Source organism: Micropterus dolomieu, linkage group LG08 (genome assembly GCF_021292245.1).
Source record: "Micropterus dolomieu isolate WLL.071019.BEF.003 ecotype Adirondacks linkage group LG08, ASM2129224v1, whole genome shotgun sequence".
Lineage (NCBI taxonomy): Eukaryota > Metazoa > Chordata > Actinopteri > Centrarchiformes > Centrarchidae > Micropterus > Micropterus dolomieu.
Window position 1 is genome coordinate 22,279,372 of NC_060157.1, and position 20,400 is coordinate 22,299,771.

General features: G+C 39.8%; 2 protein-coding genes and 1 long non-coding RNA gene across 4 annotated transcripts in view; 1 reads left to right on the forward strand and 2 right to left on the reverse strand.

Moving 5' to 3' along the window:
• LOC123975786 (probable G-protein coupled receptor 153) overlaps positions 1-5,314 on the reverse strand; it is a 36,367-nt gene extending 31,053 nt beyond the window's left edge. Inside the window, exon 1 of the mRNA XM_046057535.1 lies at positions 4,877-5,314. The gene's annotated coding sequence lies outside the window, so the exon portion shown is untranslated. The remainder of the gene's footprint in view (positions 1-4,876) is intronic.
• On the forward strand, positions 4,897-5,498 carry LOC123975788. The gene is made up of 2 exons (XR_006826158.1): positions 4,897-5,144; positions 5,254-5,498. It is a non-coding gene; the product is annotated as an uncharacterized LOC123975788 (long non-coding RNA).
• A 4,479-nt stretch (positions 5,499-9,977) lies between these two features.
• Positions 9,978-20,400, reverse strand: part of acot7 (acyl-CoA thioesterase 7) — a 65,223-nt gene continuing 54,800 nt past the window's right edge. For both annotated transcript variants that reach the window (XM_046057597.1, XM_046057596.1), the window contains one exon: positions 9,978-10,481. In XM_046057597.1, the coding sequence (XP_045913553.1) occupies positions 10,383-10,481 (99 nt within the window). In that variant the 3' untranslated portion in view covers positions 9,978-10,382. The remainder of the gene's footprint in view (positions 10,482-20,400) is intronic.

Below are 20,400 nucleotides of genomic sequence, written 5' to 3' on the forward strand. Positions count from 1 at the left end.
GATCTTTTCTCTCCAAGTTGCTTTCCGATTCTCTTGTAGCCCATCCCAGCCTTGTGCAGATCAACAATCTTGTCCCTGATGTCCGTAGAAAGCTCTTTGGTCTTGCCCATGGTGGTGATGTTGGATGCTGGTTGTTTGGGTGTTGACAGGTGTCTTTTATACAGGTAACGAGGTGAGGCAGGTGTATTTGATGTAGATAATTGGTTGGGATTGGGGCTGTGTCTTAAAGAAAGACTAACTGGCTTGTAGGAGCCAGAATACTTGCTGTTTGGTAGGGGGTCATATACTTGTTTTTCCTCATCAGATGGTTATCAATTTTTATAAATTCATATGATGTGATTTTCTGGAATTTTCTTTGGGATTCTGTCTTTCACTGTTAGAATGTACATATGATTAAAATTGTAGATTGTTGCATTCTTTGTAAGTGGGCAAACCTGCAAAATCAGCAAGGGGTCAAATACTTTCCCCCCCACTGTATCTGCATTCTGATGTAACATTATTATTAACAGCTTCAATCTTATCATTTTGCTGTCTATAGTTAACCTATCAAATCACTACTACAACTGTTTTTCCCTCCACAAGTAGGAATGTTGAACTGAAGTGTAAAAAGTTAATTTGCCCAAATACCGGCCAAATCAGCCGCATAGGGAATCCTTCAGCTACATCTCCAACAACAGTTAGTCTACTAATGTCTTCGAAGCACAAGATATTTGAGTATGATAGCACTCTGAATTTTTATGAGAGATGACAACTTACATATCATATATAATGATGTTCTGTATACTGATATTCCTGCAGTGAGTAATTCGCCTTAGTTGCTGTCGTCGTAAAGGATCCACTTACAGCATATGACACCGGACAGCAAATATGCACAAGCACTCATGCTCATGGATGAAACAACAGCAATAACATGTTGTGAGCAAATGCCCCTTCCGTTGAATCACAGCATTTCCCTATTGCACAACAGGGAGGCAGAGTGAGCCAACCAGCCCCTGTGTCAACCCTGCTCCACTGAACTGAGCCAGTGAAACACTATCAGCTCCAGTCATCAGAAAATAATAATAGGCTCTAGAGGCACTGATATGACCTTGACCTTTCTTGTCAAGAGGTGTAAGCTAAGACAATTTCTCTATTGAATCGATATCCTGCTGCTGTAGATTATACATCAAACCAGCAGTGTTGAATGATCAATGTGCCATTAGGGTCACCATTAGGGCTGTGCGATATGACAAAAAATTCATATCCCGATAACGATATATATCCCGAAATATAACATTTTTTTGTAAACTTAATTAAATATGGCATTTCCAACTGTAACTCGGGATATAAATCCAACACCATGATAATTACCATAACAAAATGAACAACGACACAAGAGGTAATGCAACTAATGTTAGCTAGGTTGTGGATTAGCGAACCGACGCTACTTGCTGCTACAAAGCTAACATGAGAGGAGGAAACGGTACAGAGCAGCACAGCAGCTCTAAAGACTCAGCTCTCCTGCTGCAGTAACGTTAGCTGAGCAGCATATCTTGGCGATCTGTAAGCTGTATGACCGTGGGCAACACATTTAACGTTACCTGACTGACACGCACATCGTGTTTGGTCCGCCAAAAACTGATGTTTGGTAGGCCTATGTGTAATATCTTTGTATTTATTTGGAAAACGGACTGTAGCCTAATTAACATGACTTACTGCCAACTTAGATATACAATGAAGACAATTTTGTAATTATCCTTATGACTCTGCATTATTTTACTTGCTGAGTAGGCCTACCAACAAATCCACTCTTTTTATTACCAGTTAAAATAGCTTTAAATGGCTAATACAACTCAAAAAATTGAGTATTTCACTTGCCAGAAAATGATTGAAGCCTTTTAGACGGCAGCAGACGGCAATCACTTTTCGGCGGACGATCACTTTTCGGCAGGACACAGGCACGTGTGGAAGAAAGGACCGCGGTGAAGTTGTTTGTTGTTGTTTTTTCTTCCTTTCTTTTGTTGTTTTAACCTGTCCTGCCCAGCAGCCTGGTATAGAGTATGAGGAGCTGGATACCATATTGTGCCGGGCAGATTTTACTTTAACGAGAGAGTATTAATATACTCCTTTGCCTGTTTTATTATTTATTTAAATTTATGAAGATAGTTTCAAGTTGGATATTAGTTTTACACTGGACATTCGATAGATGTCAAATTCCAACTTTAAACTGACTTTAACACAGTGCAAAGCGCCGTTCTCTCACCAAAATATTACGGTAAAGTGTGGGATGTGCGACACAACGATGTAAACGATAGATCATAATTGTAAAAAATAGACGTTTTTCTATCGTCAAACGTTATATATCGTCATATCACAGAGCCCTAGTCACTATTGAAACTCAATACTTTTTGAGTATGACACAAACAGTCAGTTAGTGTTTTTACTCATTCTTGAATCACACGTTTTTGAAAAATAAAACTTTGGTTAGACCTTTATCCTGTACAGTAAGGCATCAAGAAAAGCATTGTTTTAGTATCCTTTTGAAACTCAGGTATCTTATTGGAACCAGTATCCTAATATTTTGTTCATGTCAGAGCCTGTTATGAACAGAACTGCCATAAGGCTATAAACACTGATTCAAGCACTTTAAATATATCCAATAGCATTAGATTAAGTAGGCCTATTACTGATTAAACACCCATGAAATGACATCAAAAGTATTTCGGCTCTGAGGTAGGCTACTTTAAGGAGCCATAACTATCCAGCTCTAATTGGCTTTTGCTGTGCAGTAAAATGGAGTCTGTTCTTCCATGATGACTTCCTCAATGGGTATTTGCTTCCAGCGTTAAAACATCTAAAACCTATATTGCAGATGATTGGGGCAACTTCCAAATGGGTTGTAATGTGCTAGTCTATTAAAAAACTAGTTTAGACTGCTTCACTTGCATTTGACATTGAAAGTGTCGGTTATTTTGTTGGGCCTGTGAGGATGCGTGAACAAACTACTATTGCAACCAAGCTCGACATCATTTTCTGAAATAGCTACTGTGTGCAGTCATTGGAAAACAGCAAGCTCCCAGTACTGATATGTCACATCTACTAAACTACAATTTCCAGCTGTACCAGTGCAATCAGTGTCAATATGATGCCTTACCACAAATTTACTAATAACATAAAAGGTATTAAAAGGTCACAAGTCAGAATCCATGTCGGACGTTTCTGAGACACACTGTAAGCTTGTTTAGCTGAGCGACCAGCTTGTCACAGAGTAAGTAGTTGAATTTTCCAACCCTAGAGGCTCTCTTCCGGTTTCGTTAAGCTACCTCCAGCTATGATGACTGTAGGTGGATCACTGGGCACCATATGGCAGAGGCTTGACAGTTTCTCTCAGAAACAGGCATGCAATTTAAGTAAAATAAGGTGGTAGAATAATGCCCTAAAAGTTTTTTTTTAAATTTATTATCAAATTGAAACTGGTGCAAGGGAGCATTCAGAAATTATTCAGATTTTTAATATTCTTTTCAATTTTATTAATACCACAATACCATATAATGCTGTCTAAAGGAAGGCGGATTTGGATCGATGTGCTGTGTGAGAGCAAAAAATAGAATAGTGTGAACACAGGCTAACACGGTCACAAAATGACAGGGCCAAACGTGTGACAAACAAAATGTCATATATGCCCCGTGAAACACTGAGATCTGTTGTGAGGATTTATGGTGTAGCAGCAACTGTCACATGTAGGCTAGAGCACTTTCTCTGAGCAGTGGATGTGAACATTGGCTTGCATGGCCACTTTATGACCTGTGAATGCATGCCATCCACTCTCTTGTCTATTTCTACGTTGACTTCTCTAGTGGGAAACATACTAAAGCATAAAAAATGTAGATTTTAAAGCGTAGGCAATTGTTTAGTTTCATCGATTCAAGTCATTTCCTGACTGAATGGGTAAATCCTTTGGCCCAGTGTGGGTTCCAAATGTCGTAGTGTACGACTGGTTAAATCCATCATTACTGAGTGCTACTGCAATGGCAAGTGTCAATATGTGGCTATACTCAACACAAGTTGGATTGGATGCAGTTGAAAAAACTATATATATATATTTCTTTTTAGCAGCTTAATTTTAAAGGTTGAATATCGGCAAATCACATGCACATTCTAATATTCCAAATGAATTACCCTATTTGTTATATCTTGATAAAACAGATATAAAGAAACACAAGACAAAATGTGATGATAAAAACAAAAGTGGAGGTGTATAGCTTTGATAAAATTGTGGAAGAAATTGCCTGCATAAGTTTGCATGTCCTTCTTAATAAGATTTGCGATTGCAAGATACTCAATATGCATGTCACAATAAGTCAATAGTTAGTATAAGTACACTATCTGGGTTATTAGTTCCTATTACTGATGCGTTTTTTTTCTACCAACAACAGAGTGTTAACTAAGTGTCTAATCTTGGTAATATCTAGTAATCCCACACCTTGCAGCTCTGTGTAATTACCATTATTAATCCAGGACAAATGTAGCCTATTGTAAAAGATGATCCTCACTCAGTTAAGTGCAAAACACAAGTAACAATAGGCTATATAATATTTGTAAGTCAGCCTTTCCAATTAGGCCACTTCCTCATCTGCATTTGTCTTGCATGCCATGTGAATATAATGCGATCCTAAAATAGGTCAGATTTGCACGGTCCACAGGAATGTTATTTTTTAATTCAAATAGACTACATTTGCTTTCCCATTGCTTTTCCCATCAGCTGAGCTGCTCGTGCTGCAGGACACCACCTGTTTGGATGAAGCTTGCCTTGTTGTTTTTCTTACACCAAATCACAAATCAGCTAATCACCAGTGAGTCTGACATTATTATAATCAGCTGTGTGAGTCTTACTTACCTTTCACACGGTGTTTGGGCTCCTAACGGCTCATTTTTCCGGGGAAATGAAAACACTCTCGTTGAGTCATATCAGTTCAGGTCCGTTATAGCGGCTTCCCAGCGTTTACATCCCCAAACTGAACAGCGTCAGGAGTGTGGACAGGATCAAGTTAAGGGAATGACCTGCGAAATAAAGGATGAGCCCTGAAACACCACATCACCACAGCTGTACTCATCTTGTGTCTTGTTGCTCTCATTGACGAGGGGGGATGATAAATTATCGACGAGTAGGCTATGGATTTTTATAAAATCATTTAATTCTTCACGACAGCACGAGCGCTAAAAGATCTGATCATTTTAGGTAAACGACGAATTTCTTCTTCTATTTTCCGACAGTGGCGAGGAGAGCAACGGATGAGGCATGATTGCTGCGCGCTCCCGAGCAGTACAGGCTCGTTCGCGGGTCAGACGCTCCGTGGCTGTGGGAGTGAACCGCAATAAGAAATAATTCATGGGGAAAAGGTCGGCATTTTGACGGAGCGAGAACTGCTCCTGTATGTTGCACATTTGCTTTGAATAAAACCAAGTCATTTACTTCCTGCAACGTCTCAATAAACACGGGGAATTTATTTGCATTAAAGGTCTAATTTGAACGAGTTTATTATGAACTGACTAAATTGAGCTTTGATTAAGAGAGGATGGAAACCTGAGGAAATGATGAGATGGCTATAATAACCTACTCTAGTTAGCTATTGGTCTCTATAATGCACTGAATCTAATTTGCCATAGCATCCATTTTCATTTTCCAAACATTTTAAAAGGACGAGGCTACTGCATTGAAACTCATATGTATCAATCGCATTAGTGCAGGTTATATTCTCATGTTATTCATGCTCCTTTAAATGGGCCCTTTTCATTGACATTATAGGACTTGTTATGTAAGACTCCTTCCCTGGATGATTCTGTAAGAGGGCTTTCCTCCCTCAGGGCTTAGATTGTGCCCAGTGAGAAAACTAATAGGCCTTACATGCGAGGAGAGACAGAGATGTCCCTGGTGCCTTGGTTTTGCCACTATTAATGATTATTTTCATTTATTTGGTGGATGGTCTGATGGGCAGTGTGCGCTCTTCCTGCTTCCCATTCATTAAAACAGATACACACACTGTACCTGAGAACTGCTCATGCAGCACACAGCCAGGCTGTTCAGTACTGAAGTGCCTTAAAAAGAAAAGCGCCTCTAGATGCTGAGACAGGGTAGGACATTTCCACTGAGCTTCACAGCTGATCCACACAATACTTACCTAAAGCTACAGTGCATGCATTTACATTTTCTTATTATTCGAATCACAAAATGGGACAACAGAAACGACACATTCTGTCTAAATAAATGCACAAGATTATATAAAAGTTGCTTGAAACCCACAGTCAGAGTTGTGCTGTAGAGAAAGCTGGACTCTAGTTTCTGCAGAGGAAAACACAAAGGACTAGGATGTGGTAGGTTACTAGAAGGTAAAATTAAATTCTCCAACCTTTCCAAAATTATAAGATTTAGAAGTACAGAAGCTCATCTTACCAGTTAGAAACTTTAAAAGCTATAAAATTTCATTATTTTTAACAACATGGCTTTTAGGTCATAGTTACATTCGGTTATGACGTTTTGATCACCAGTTTTATTGAGAATTACAACAACCATGCAAACCTTCAGATAGATCTTAAGTCCATAATTTAGTTCCATTTTCTAACCCATATTTTAGGTGAGGAAAATGCCAGTTGGTGTGGATGGAAGGCCAAAACTGAGTGAAAAAGATGCTATTTTATCTTACATAACACTTCCTGGTTCAACTTTGACCTCCTGCCCTTACCCGCAAGTATGCAGTTTTGTTTGCAATGGACAGAGTCAAAACACTTTGTTTGGGCCGTTACATTTTGGTTTCACTTCAAAATAAGTGCCTTAAAAAAATTGCATGAACTGGACATTTCTCTAAAACTCTGGCACTCATGTCATTTAACTTCTTGGCTTTTATTATAAAGCTGTGTCCCTGAATCCCAGCATCTGAGCAATGTAATTGGAAATAGTGGAAATGCAAACATGACCCAAGATTCTGTTTTCACTCACTAATTGTGTTTATTGTTTTATTTTGTAAGGGCCCAGTTTGAGACTGTCACATAGGCTACCCTCATATTTGTTAAGATTTAAAAAAAATTCAAAGGTACAACAGAAGCTGAGGAAAAGACCCTTTTGATCACAACCTGAGAGGATGAAAGAACGAAAGTTGCTTGTGTGTGCAACCAATAGGTGTGTGTGGAAAAGGGAACAAAAGCTGTAAAGGTTGTGATGGCAAATGAGTACAAAGTTTCCCTTCACGATGGGAGATTCACATTTTATTTGCAACTTGAAAGCGAATGACGCAATTTGATTCACAAACATGTCCAAATCATCATTTCAGTGGAAATCAGTGTTAGATTTGAATGTGTTTGACTCTGCAGGAGCTGGCCCTAATCTACATTCATCTCAGAGACTCTTTAGATGTTCATTATTAAGTCGTCAGGGCAAAGTGAGTCGGGACTACTTTAACATATCGGGCATGGGGTGCATGAATTTGCGATCCATTTACAGAATTACTATGGACATCAATTAATTCCAGCCTCCTACACTTAATGAATGGTTTGCAGCGAACAAATCAAACATATTTCTGGTAATAGTTTAAATCATTTTGGATAAAGCCTGTGTAACAAAAAGAGCAGATTCTGAGAGTCTTTTTTGGGTATGATGTGTATGGACAAAGACAGGTAGTAGGTGTTGCCTTTAATGGATGCTTTATTTTTGGACTTGGGACTTAATTAAAGTCTGTCATTAGAATTGGACCGGGCAGGAGAGCTTGAGTTTGTTAAAAGAATCAGACTGCCCATCTCTAGCCTCTCTTGTGTGATGCTAGGTGACCTGGAAGTAAAAAGCAACAGAAGGCATTCCCGCCCACTGGCTATGCTGGCACAGGGCTGCCCCCACTCTCACCGTCAGCTCCACCATCACACATCACATCACATACACACAAGTACAGACACAACAGCTGTGCTCTCCAACAATCTACTTTTCCGTGTCCTCTCACCATTGCCACCTCTCTTTGTGGAAGAGTCTGTGTGCCTGGCAGTCTGAGGTAGCCTAATTTAGTAGTACTCCCAAAAAAGTCCCCTGTGGCTGAAAACAAGGGAGGTTCCAGGCCAGACAAAGTAGGGCCCATCACCTACTCCTCTGCAAGGAAAGCCCTGCTGGCTCCCAGCCCAGATAAAAGAGGAGGGCTGAATGTACGACTCATATCTCTGCTCTGTGAAGGTGTTCCAGGAAGTACAAACAAAAAAGGAAACATTAGAGTTCCTGTGTGAGGCTGACACACTCAAAAAGAAGCGTTGCCACACACAAATATTGACAGACTTATTTTCACGAGTGACCTTGAAGAATGGTGTGCATATGGTGTGTATCATCCCATGTGTGGAAGTAAAGCCTCTGCTGTGAGAAAATGACTGACTATGGCGATGTTCCCGAGCTGCGCGCACCACGAGGAGAAAATGCAAAGCGGGTCACCTGGTAATGAAAGCCGAGAGATTCCTCAACACCATCCCACTTTATCGTTTATCCTTCCTTCGAAGACCTTAATGGGTTTTCTCCTGCACCAGAGGATCATTCATCTTCTAAGTAGCCTTGTCAGTCTCTCTACACTGGTATACAACAGTGTGACGGCTACTAGTCCCCTAATTTAGATGCGAAGTCATGAGAGGAAATATGAGATGAGCTTTTTTGCCTTCATTTCATTATTCTCTGATCGGAAAATGCACATGCAGCTTACTCTGGTGCCATTAGGTGTATTGTTGTGTACTGCAGTTCATGTGTGGCAGGCACACACATTATTTACATGTGAGATTCGAGTTAACACAGTTTAAAGCAGATTTCAACATTTATGTTACTCTCTGGAAGAGAAACATCTTTTTTGACATCACTTCCATTTCAAGTCTGTTCTTTGGCATAAGTAACCATGGTTACCATATTGTGTCTCATATTTAATGGATCCTGTCTCCCTTTATTGTGTTTTCCTTCCTCTTCCTCTCTGTGCTCTCCTTCTCCCACCAGATGCCTCAACTTCACCGGGTTTAAAAATAGATATATCCCCCCGGTGCTGCTTGAGCCTAACTTTTCATGGGGGAAATGAATAGCACACATACTGGATGGACTGAGGGGAAAAATAATAACCTTAAAGATCCAATGACAAATCAGTTTCTGCTTGCATAAGAAAAACAGTACGAGCAAGAGCAAAGGTCAGAACAAAAAGGATTTTTGCTGAGGTTTAGACCTGTGTGGCTCTCTGTTCTTCATAGAGCTTGCTCACTGGGATTTAATCTTTTAACTTCACTTTGGTTTAGATCTCAAATTAGTCCTTGCCATCTGTTGCACATGATTGAAATATCTACTCCTCCTGACAAATCAGATTCAAGTGTAAGAGTGTTCTCAATACCCTAATGAAAAACCAATCCTGCTAAATATTTGAACAGGAGTTTTTATGGCAGGTTAATAATGACAGCATTTCCAGTCCAGGCATGACTATACGGATATTGATTTCTCACTAGCTGCTGCTGATCTGGACTCTTCTTTCTGATCTTTCTTCGTGCTTACATGCACAAATCCAGGAGATATGCAAAGAGAAAGATGCCCATACAGACAAATGTATTTATGGTTCTGGGTTCCTGTGAGTCCTCTCATAGGAACATCTCATCTGGAGACAAAAGGAGTGAGACGGTGAGAAGACTGGGGGAGACAGAGGGTAAAATATAGTGAATGAGAGGAGGAGGAGGAGGAAAGTGACATTGCAAGAGAAGCCCGGTAAGGCAGAGCAAACGCTGGAGTCAGAGTGTGACAGACTGGCAGGAGGAGAGCAGAGAAGAAGGGAGGGGGAAGGGCGGACGTGGGAGGCAATGCGAGTTGAGTCAAAGCCCCCGAGCTCCCCTGATTTCTCTGTGAAAGACACAGTGCTGAAAAGATGGATAGCGTGTGCCCTCTCTGCCAAGGCATGCCCAAGACAATGACATCATCATCATCAAACTAGCAAGGACACGAGGCGAGAGCCCCAGACTCACACTTGGATCTTTTATTCATTATTATTCACTCACTTATTCATCATTTTCCTTGTGCTCAGACTATCGCTTTACACTGACACAGATCATGAAGTCTTCATACTTAAAATTACTTAAAAAAAATAAAATAGAACTCTAACTTCAACATACAGTCAGACTGTCACTTTGCACTGACAGTGATCATGAGTAGTCTTCATACATCAATAAAAATGTACTCTTACATACATATATAGCCATATGTGAACACTTTGGTGTGTAGCACAGGAAGAAATAATCACAGGTTTAGGTTTAACAGGAGGCTACAATTAAAGAAAAGGAAAGGGTTTTTTCGTTCCCTTCATACTGTATGTGTGTGGGGTAGATATACTGTTACTGCAGGCGTTTAATTCTGGTGAGCAGCGGCGTCACTGCTGGCGCACCTTCTCTGCGAGTCTCTTTGCTTTATTCTGGAGGTAACGTGCTTTACCCGCCTCGAAACGCCTCTGCTCCTCCTCTCCATCAATCTGAAGGAAACAGAAAAAACACAAAAGATTTGTTTTCAGAATGTTTCCCTTGCTTCTTTTATATTAACCATGTGCATGAATCTCTGATCTAATTTTAGTCTGTGTTACTGTAATTGCCATCCATCTCCTTGATGAAATCCAGAATGAATTATTGACACTTGGAGAGGCTCTGCTTTATCTACATACAAGTAAGGTTAAGTAGGTGATTTGCTAGACATCTGCAGTGCATTAAAACAATTCCTTAAACTGCAATTTCAACAACATATTAGATAACACAGAGCATCATGACTTATGATTTTGGATTTCTGCAAAGCAGAAAAAGCAAAGGCTTGGAATGTGAGTCAGTCAGTCACTCCTATGATTTCTGATGACTGCTGGCCTCTCATCTAATACCATCAACAGGTCGAATATTCTGTTGGGTTTAGGGTATAGCCCCAAGAGGCTTTTTTGTGCGTCTTGGGATAATACATGTGCAACAAAAGTTTTGTACATTAAGGTGAAAAAGGGCATGGGCCTGCTTCATTGAAGGGTCACTTCATGTTGCCAGTAGGTGGTGCAATGAAAGTGAGTGAATATTTGCTATGTAGATGTGTTCAGGGCATGACACTTATCAAACGTGAAATTTGGTACAGATATGAGCATGTACAGTGACGTTACAACAACTTCCTGTTTCATGGCGAAGCATCAAACTTCGACGCCATGGCATGGACATGCCGTTAAGTGAAAACTCCCAGGTATCATAGCATTATAATGTCTTAAGGCTCTTCTGAGACTGTTTTGAGGTGGGTGTGACCAACCTGCTAGGATTAATACATCACAGAGTAAAACTTGACCTTTCCCGTTGCCAGTATGGTGGGACTCTTATCCAACAGGTAAAATGTGGTGCAGATTTGAGCATGTACACTAACGTTATAACAACTTCCTTTTTCATGGTGAATCATCGATTTTTGACGCCATGCCACAGACACACCCATCACCGAAAAAACTCACAGATAGCACTATTTTTCATTGTCAGTGCCTTTAGATTGCACAGCGAAAATTTTAAGTGGAATTCTCTAGGAGGAGTTTGTTAAAGTACGGACGTCAAAGATTACCATTAAATTGAAAATGGCCGACTTCCTGTTGCATTTAGGGCATTACTTCCGGAGGCTTTTTTTTGTAGGTCTGGACACGATATATCTACCACCAAACTTTTGTACATTTCTATGAAACATGACCTGGGGGCTGCTTTTCAGTGGAGCGCTAGCAAGCCATTTGGCCACGTCCATGTGCAAAATCCACATGACATGTACATTTTTACCATGCTTGAATTTTGTGCAAAGTTTCGTGATTCATTTGGAAAAAATAATTGCTTGCATTTCTATAGGGTCCTCGCATGTTTCATGCTCAGCTCAGATAGCACCATCACACCCAGGAATTCTGAGAAACCCCCCTGGATTTACAGCTGCTTTGAATCACTTTTTCACTTATGTTTTTATTCTGAGCAGGACTTTCAATCCTGTGTAGCAACAATTATTCTCTTTCTCCTTCACTTAGCTCAGTTTGGCTGCTGATTTGTGGGAGGAACCACTTGCTAGCCTGCACAAGTTAATTAGACTGCCTGGCAACCCCGTGACTTAAACAACGCCAGCACCGGTGACAGCGTGAACACTTACTTTTATGGTGCTGCCTGCTTTCCCACTCTCTCATCTGTTGTATGTGAGAATGTACCAAATATATGTTTGTGTTTTTGTATGTAAATTTACTGTACAGGTGAATACTAGCATTAATGGCATGTTCAGATAGAGGCTCTTTGCTGTGCACACACCAGGTGGTTGGCAGATTCAAGAGCACCTGCCACTCAGCAGCACTCTGGGTGCAAAGCTGACAGATGGCACCTTAACTTTATGGAGAGAGCAGGGTGGTAACAGATATGACAAAACATCGAGCCAGGGACAAGCCCAGAGGTCACGACTCAAATGTGATGAGAATATTAAAATAATGACACTGAGCTACAAACACAACACCAGTGGGAATATTTTTTTATGTAGAGCAGGTTCAGGAGCATACAGCTGTAGTATTTATTTGTTTGTTGTATGCTGGTTATATAACTGTCAACATATTGCTCAGTCAATTTTGCTTTGCAATTCTGCAGAAAGTAATGGATAATTCCAGTTCATTGACTTTTTTTTTAAAGAGAGACCAAGTTTCACCACGATTCGAGTATTTTCAAACATTTACACAAATAGAAAATGCTGCTCAAACAATCTATTTTTCAAACAGTCCAAATCCATAAACATGTACACAAAGAGCAACTGTGGAATCTTGTTCTATGTCAAACTGACTCTGTAAAGTTGCACAGCAAATTCATGGATGTGAAATCAAAATAGTGTAGTACCTGTAGAGGCATTTCACATACTTTTGTGTTGTTAAGTGGATTGAGGGGGGGGGGACAGAAGTTCTTACAAACAAAATTGCTACTCACTGTGCATTTTCCTAATAAACATGCAGCAAAGGGCCCTGGATTGGAAATGAACACAGGCTACTGCAGTAAGAACTTTGCCTTAATGGTATGTGTTCTAATTAGTGAGCTCCCAGGGTGCTCCATCCATCCATCCATCCATCCATCCATCCATCCATCCATCCATCCATCCATCCATCCATCCATTCATCCATCCATCCATCCATCCATCCATCCATCGTCAACTGCTTATCCTGCGTACAGGGTCGCAGGGGTCTGGAGCCAATCCCAGCTTACATCGGGCGAAAGGCGGGGTACACCCTGGACAGGTCGCCAATCCATTGCAGGGCCACACATAGACAAACACCAGGGTGCCCCATAACTAACATATTTAAGTGAGTGCTGTATATTGTGAACAATATAACATATATATAATATAACAAGTGAAACAGTAAAATCATGCTTGTCGGACTTCATCACTGCACAGAAAGCAAACATTTTCTTTTGAAGTGGTTACCAATGGTTACCAGTTGTCAGACTCTGATCCAATACCTTTATCCATTCATGTAAATTAGTAACAGTAATAGTGAGCCATTAGTTAATATTTCAAAACATAGTTCAGAAGTACTCTAGTCATCCAACCACAGCAAAATAAAACAAAACAAAAATGGTAAGACGGTGGGACTATTTTTGACCAGTAGAAAAAGTAATCACTTTAAAATTATTTGTCTGTTGCATCTTTTTGTAGTCCCGAAGACAAAAAGGTATTTCATACAAGGACACAACATGATAAAAAGTCAACAAAATGTTCTAGAGACAGCTGTTAGATTTGTTATAGGTTGGTAAAGAGCAAGCATTTTAACATTTACCTCTGTGAGTTTGTGTGTACATGAAGCTTCAGGGGCAGCATTGATGCAAAGCCCAACGTGTTTGGCTATAATGTACAGTCAGAAGAAAAAGTCATGGATGCAAATCAATGCATCAAGAGTGTGCACCACAACTACAAAGAGATGCGATCCAATAAAACAAATTCACACTCTGTTGTCTAAATACAAATCCATGTGGCAGTAAAATGCACCAATTTAAAGTGTGTGGTATGTTTATTAACAATGTCTTCAGGCTGAATGTATCTTTTATTCTCATTGTTGCTTTCATTCAAACCTCTCATGTCCCTTTCCTTCTCTCAGGTCCCCGAGGACTTTTATTTAATTATACTTTTAAACCCACAGTGAACTACTAGATGGTTTAATGAATAGGCCAATTAAAATGAACGGTACGGTACATCTGACTACTGATAATGAAGAAAACAGTTAATAGCAATATGAGATATTGGCCCTCTAAAGGTTCTGGCAAATGAAACAGATGATTCAGGAAGGAGAAAATGTGAGACCGACTGGTTGAAGGACAGGTTCATGTAAGCACTGACAATTGATATACTGGAGATAGTCTGTTAAAATTATTTCAGTCTTATCTCATCTGGCCAAACAAAATTAACAAAAGAACCAAGTGTCAGTTATTTTTTATTCCAAGAAACTGTCCTTTAGATTATCAGTGGAAAACTGCTTTATCCAGTCTGAAAGGAAGTTATGCCCATCATCTGATTTGACTTGCATCATAAGGTGATTCATCCTGCTTCTGCAGCTTCTAAATGCTGGTTTAAGCATAATACTAAGTTAATGTTTTTTCGAAAAATTGTTAATATTGCAGTGAACAATAACATCAGATCTATCACAAACGCCGGTGGAAACGAGGGAGTGGAGTTTGTTTTTTTTTTACATACAAGAGCTGCTAGCAAAACTTTATTTCCTAATATTACTCCAACACAACAATCTCCCCTCTCCAGCTCTGACTCACGTTTCCCCTGTTGTCTTCCTACAACAACTCACCTCTCACGAAATTGCAGAGCGAGAATTGTCCTTGAGCGAAACTTCTTGTTAAACACACAGGGTGTCACCGGGAGTCACTCATAGTGATCCTTTCCATGATGTTGTCAGTGGCTAAAAAGAACTTTTTGTGGACGTAATTTTGACAGGCCCAATTGGCGATTCGCGGCTGCTGGCTGAAGCCATCTACTGCACGGACTCCAAAACCTCTGGTACCTACTCGTAATTTCAACACCAGAATTTGCAAAATTAGGGCCCAGGTTTAAAAATACAGAAATTACCCTTTAATACTGGTCTGTGTGAAGATTCTCAGTCACCCAAGTCATAATTAGCCAAAGAGGGTTAAATCAAGGGCAACTGGACTGGACTTGATTGAAGATAGTGGCTTCTTCAGTTCAGAACATCTTCCAGTATCTTCAACCAAGTTCAGTTGCCCTTGATTTAAACTTCTTTGGGCACTTAATGCTGGTGTTTCTACATTTTTGTCCATGTGTATGACAATGTGTGCAAATTATTTGGCTTATATTTTGTATGCATTCCTACTAGGCTGCACGTGTGCATGCATATGTTTACGCTCATGCAGATCACATTTGCATAACTCAATGAGACAATTCAATGCCGGGCTTAAAATGTCCTTTTGGTGTCCCCGTGTAATTGGCATTCCCACAGTGGCTCCAGTCTAACAACTATGATTATGCAGGATCATCAACTACAACTGGTGACTCTCTGATGCAGAACCTATCAACCTCACAAAAAGCAGTCACCTTTGTTTTTATAGTGTCTTCAATTTGAATGTCTCTAAAACCATTGCTTTTTAGATTTCAGGCAAAAAGAAACTTCTGCACTCTGCCTTAACTTGTAAAAATTACACTCACGGCAACAGTTAGGCTACCATGTTTTGGTTCATAAACCTTATATGAGGCATTCTGTACCATGAGAGCAGCTTGTCCCTTTTTCTTGAGTTAAAAACTTAAAACTGATATGACATAGATTATTGTGGTAATGTTTTGTATTGCATTTGACATTTACATTCAGTTAATCCATGCATAGGATGCAATAATAGATAATGTATAAAATTGTCAGATGCAGTTATCATGTGATAATGATCAAGCAGAGGAGATTCTTGTGTTTCACAGTGTATGTTCATCTTTGTTTGGAACATTGTGCATGTACAATATTTCTTTGCAATTCTAGTAATTGTATGTGTTCATTCATGGCAAGAATGACTCGTTGCACAAGTTGAGTAAAAGACAATGGCTCCGCATTGAACAAGATAGCCAAGTTAGATACTCTGTGACAGGGGCTTTGCTAGACATAGAGCTCTACTGGGGCACAGACCCACACATTCCCCATGTTAATTTTTATTTATGATTTTGATATATTGTTGATTGTATGAAATGTCTAAGTATGTACCTCACCAGCTTCCCTTGTTTAGCCCATTAATATTGGCACTGTCATGTCAGAAAGGGCTTTGACCAGAGCATAAGCACCCACACCTATGTCACCACCAAAGAAAAATTCTGCCTGACTTGTGAGCCATGTAAACAATTTGCCATTGCTGCATAGTCACACCTGACACTGCAGTGCTCTCACTTCTACCTCTCCTTTAAAACAGCCTGTCTCTGCAATAAACCTGAATGGAAACTTCTTCTAGAAAACACCACTGCTGATTTGAATGGACCTCTGCACACTAACTCAATCCTCCGTTAGGGTCTGAGCTGCTTGTATCTGATGCTGCCTGTAGACTGCTGGCTGTGCTTTTACTGTCTGAGGCTGCATGTATTTCACCTGGGTCTGTGTGACCATCTAAAAACGTCTGGACTCGGTTTGTGCTTGTACTTGATTTGGATCAGCTTGTACTGGCTTATGATCCAGCAACTACTGACAAACTTCAGCATAGCCCCTGTAAATTATAAAAATCAAAAGGAAAATACTATTTCTACTATGACATGCATATGTGATGTTTATTATCCACTAAAGATGTACATCCATATTGCCCAGTCTGCACTGCTAATCAACATTTTAATAGTCAATGTGAATCCACTGCTTTCCATCTTGCATTAGTCCAGAGTTAACTGAGTGAACTAAACCAAATAATTATTGTCTCGTTTTAAAATGATGTGTGCCTACGAGGAATGCCATCACATCTGTGTCTGGACTGGTCCCACTAATGTTGCTGCTGGAATGCAATAAGGTCCTGAAATGGGCAAGTATCATTTTGTGCATATGCGTATGACCGCATGTTTATGCGTTTATGGTTATCTTTTTCATGCTGCAATTTAGAAACATTGTTGCACGTTGGCTGCTCATCTGGGTTAGCAAGACAGACAGAGAGAGATTCACTGCAGCTGCACATGAACCTGCTCACATCAGACTTTGAGAGGAGAGAACACAAGTTTCCCTGACCGCTGTTCCCGAAAGTCACTCTCACTGAGTTATTTTCTCTTCTTGTGCACAGAAGGATAGTCCCTCTTAGTCCCCTCATCAACGTTGTAAATACTCGCTTTCAACAATGACTCGGTTTTTACGACTTTTCATATCGTAACATACTGCCTTTTCACATCAACCGGTAGTTTTATTTTGAAATTGTAACCGGACGTTGCAACGTACGTCTCTTCAATCACTTTCTGGCAAGTGAAATAGCCTACTGCATTTTATGGGTTGTATTGGCCATTTAAAAGTATTTTAAGAGGTAAAAAGTACTAGGTGAGCTATAATCTGTCAAATATAACTCTTCTGTATGAAATCAACTAATTTCAGGGCCGAAATAACCTTTCAGTCAATAACAAAAAAGGCTTCAATCATTTTTTGGCAAGTGAAATACTGCATTTTATGAGTTGTATTGGCCATTTAAAGGTATTTTAACAGGTAAAAAAGAGTGGATTGGTTGATAGGCCTAAAATAATACAGACTCATAAGAATAATGACAAAATTGTCTTCATTTTATATCTAAGTTGTAAGTCATGTTAATTAGGCTACAGTCTGTTTTCCAAATATAAACAAAGATATTACACATAGGCCTACCAAACATCAGTTTTCGGCGGAGGATCACTTTTTGGCACGACACTGGACATTGCCAATTGTTGCTAACTTGACCACGAAGCCCTACACGCCCAAAAACGACGGCGAGGGGTCTTGACAATTTCACTGGGGCACAGCACATTGATACAGGGGCACATGCCCGAATAAAAAGGGTTTAGCAATGCCTATGCTCTGTGATGCTTGGAATTGTGCTTGGAACTTGGCTCTCTCAGTCATAATGCTAAAATGTAGATGCAGGTATAATGTGTACCATGTTCATGATGTTAGTTTAGCATGTTAGCATGCAAACATTTTCTAATAAGCGCAGCTGTGTACAGCTGTGGTGAATGGGAATGTCATTAGTTAGTATTAAGTAATAAACCAAAGTACTGGTATTGGTATTGAGTATTAGTCAGTTAGGAATACCTCTACCAAATTCCATGTCAATCCATTCAACAGTTGTTGACATTTCACACAAAATCACAAATATAAAACGTTAGGGCTCATCACAGTGATTAGTATATATTGTATGGGAACTATAAAGGTTGGTCCAAAATGTCATGTCAGTCGATTAAACAGTTGTTGAAATAATTTCGTCTGAACCTAAGTGAACCGACAGACCTACAGGCTGACATTTCCATCCCTATAGCCATGCTACTACCATGGCTAAGAAAAACACATTTGTTACATTACAAAATAAATAAATGGTAATCTGAAAAACTGGGTGTCATCATCAATTTGAATGTCATCCAAGATGAAGTCAGACCTCAAAGCCCTGGGTGATCAGGTAAAACAGACAGCTGTTTCATCTTCTATGGTCGCCCATTAGGTGGACAGTTAGAGTGTGACAAGCTAAATGGTGTAAACTTGGAAAAGGGGCATGGCTTGTAAAAGGGACTCTTTGGACAAAGCCAGCAAAATGCCAGAGGGGTTCCTTTGTGTTGGCACAAGCTGTAATTAGAGTGGGCACGGGGCATCAGGGGCATCGCCAAATGCCAGTGTCTCAACAGTGGCACTAAGCTGTAAGCAACTGGCTGAAGAAAAATAATAACCATCTGGACTAGCATGAGTCTGGATGCTAACCTTTATGTTTGTGTATGTCACAGACAGAGGGAGAGAGAGAGAGGGAGAGAGATACACTCAGATAAAAAGGATGACATTTTAGACAATGTTGAAAGGTGTTTTATTTGTAGACATAAAACGAATCCTTAGTCCATCAATCCGTTCGTTCTGTCATGATTCATATTTTATGCTGCCAGTTTTTCTGTCTGTAGTTCAGCCTGTAAAGCAATAATCCTAAAATATTCAATAATATGGGCTTAATCACAGTTTCAGCAACAATATAGTTGCATAAGTGACAAAATGATATATACAGCTTCAATAGACAGTTACCATTTATTTGTGTATTGATGTATTCTGACTTCATATTGTATCTTCTGACTGCAAAGCAGCACAATGAGCTGGAGTTGGATTTTTCAAATGTCTTAGCTTTCAAATGCAGTACCAGGCAATGACCAGGTCATCTAGCTATTCACTGAACTAAACCGCCTTGCTCAAGCAACTTTCAAGTCTGAAGCTGATTTACAGAAATGAATGGACCCCAATCATAATCTGGAAAAACTCATTCAACAATGGGACAAAACACAAATTTCAAGAAAAGCAAGACAGAAGTGATTTTCAGTGAGCTATAACTATGTTTTGCTTAGAGGCTTCAAATTACAAATACTACTGTAATACTGTAATAAAGTAGAACTTGCCTGCTCCTTATTTGGTACTTCTGAGGGTCATTATAGGATACATAGGAAATTAAAATCACGATCTATGACTTTAGAATATTATAGCCTTCTATGCATATTTATGAAGATGATATAATGATAAACTTAATAATTAGCTGCCCTTTACAGATGCATGGACTGAGGTGCAATGAGAATAAATTACGGTATGTTCTCTGTGTCGTGTCTTGGATTACCACAGAGTCAGAAATATCTTCAACTCTGCCACGAGTGTACCCGTTAACCCGTTGATGATTGTCTTGAATGGGAGGCATCTAAAAATAAATGTGCATCACTTCATGTGGACTACAGGAGGTTGCCATGACAACTGGGCTTGTTTTCATGTCAAGGGAGGCCAGCTGAGTCTCTGCCAGCAAGGAGGGAGGAAGGGAGGGCAGAGGGGAGATGGAGGAGAAGGAAGGAGGGAGATCTGAAGAAAAGAAGATAAATGAGGGAAAGCAAGGAGAGGGTGGGATAGAAAGCCAGGTGGGTAAGAAAGATGAATAGAGGCAGAAGGAGTGTGAGATGAAGAGAGAGATGGAATAGAAGGTAGGATATGATAAAACAATGAACAACAAGGGAGAGTAATAAAACAGCAAAGAAGATGTAACGAGGAACAAACCTACTGTATGTTCACCAGAAATTAATTTGCTTTTTAACTGTTTGCTCACTTATTTGAACATTTATGTGTCTATAGAAGGATTACTGAATGTGCACACAGTTTTGAGCAACAACCACCTTTTCATTCATACCATAACACACATCCACACCCGGGCTCTGCCAAGTGTAACGACATTACAAAC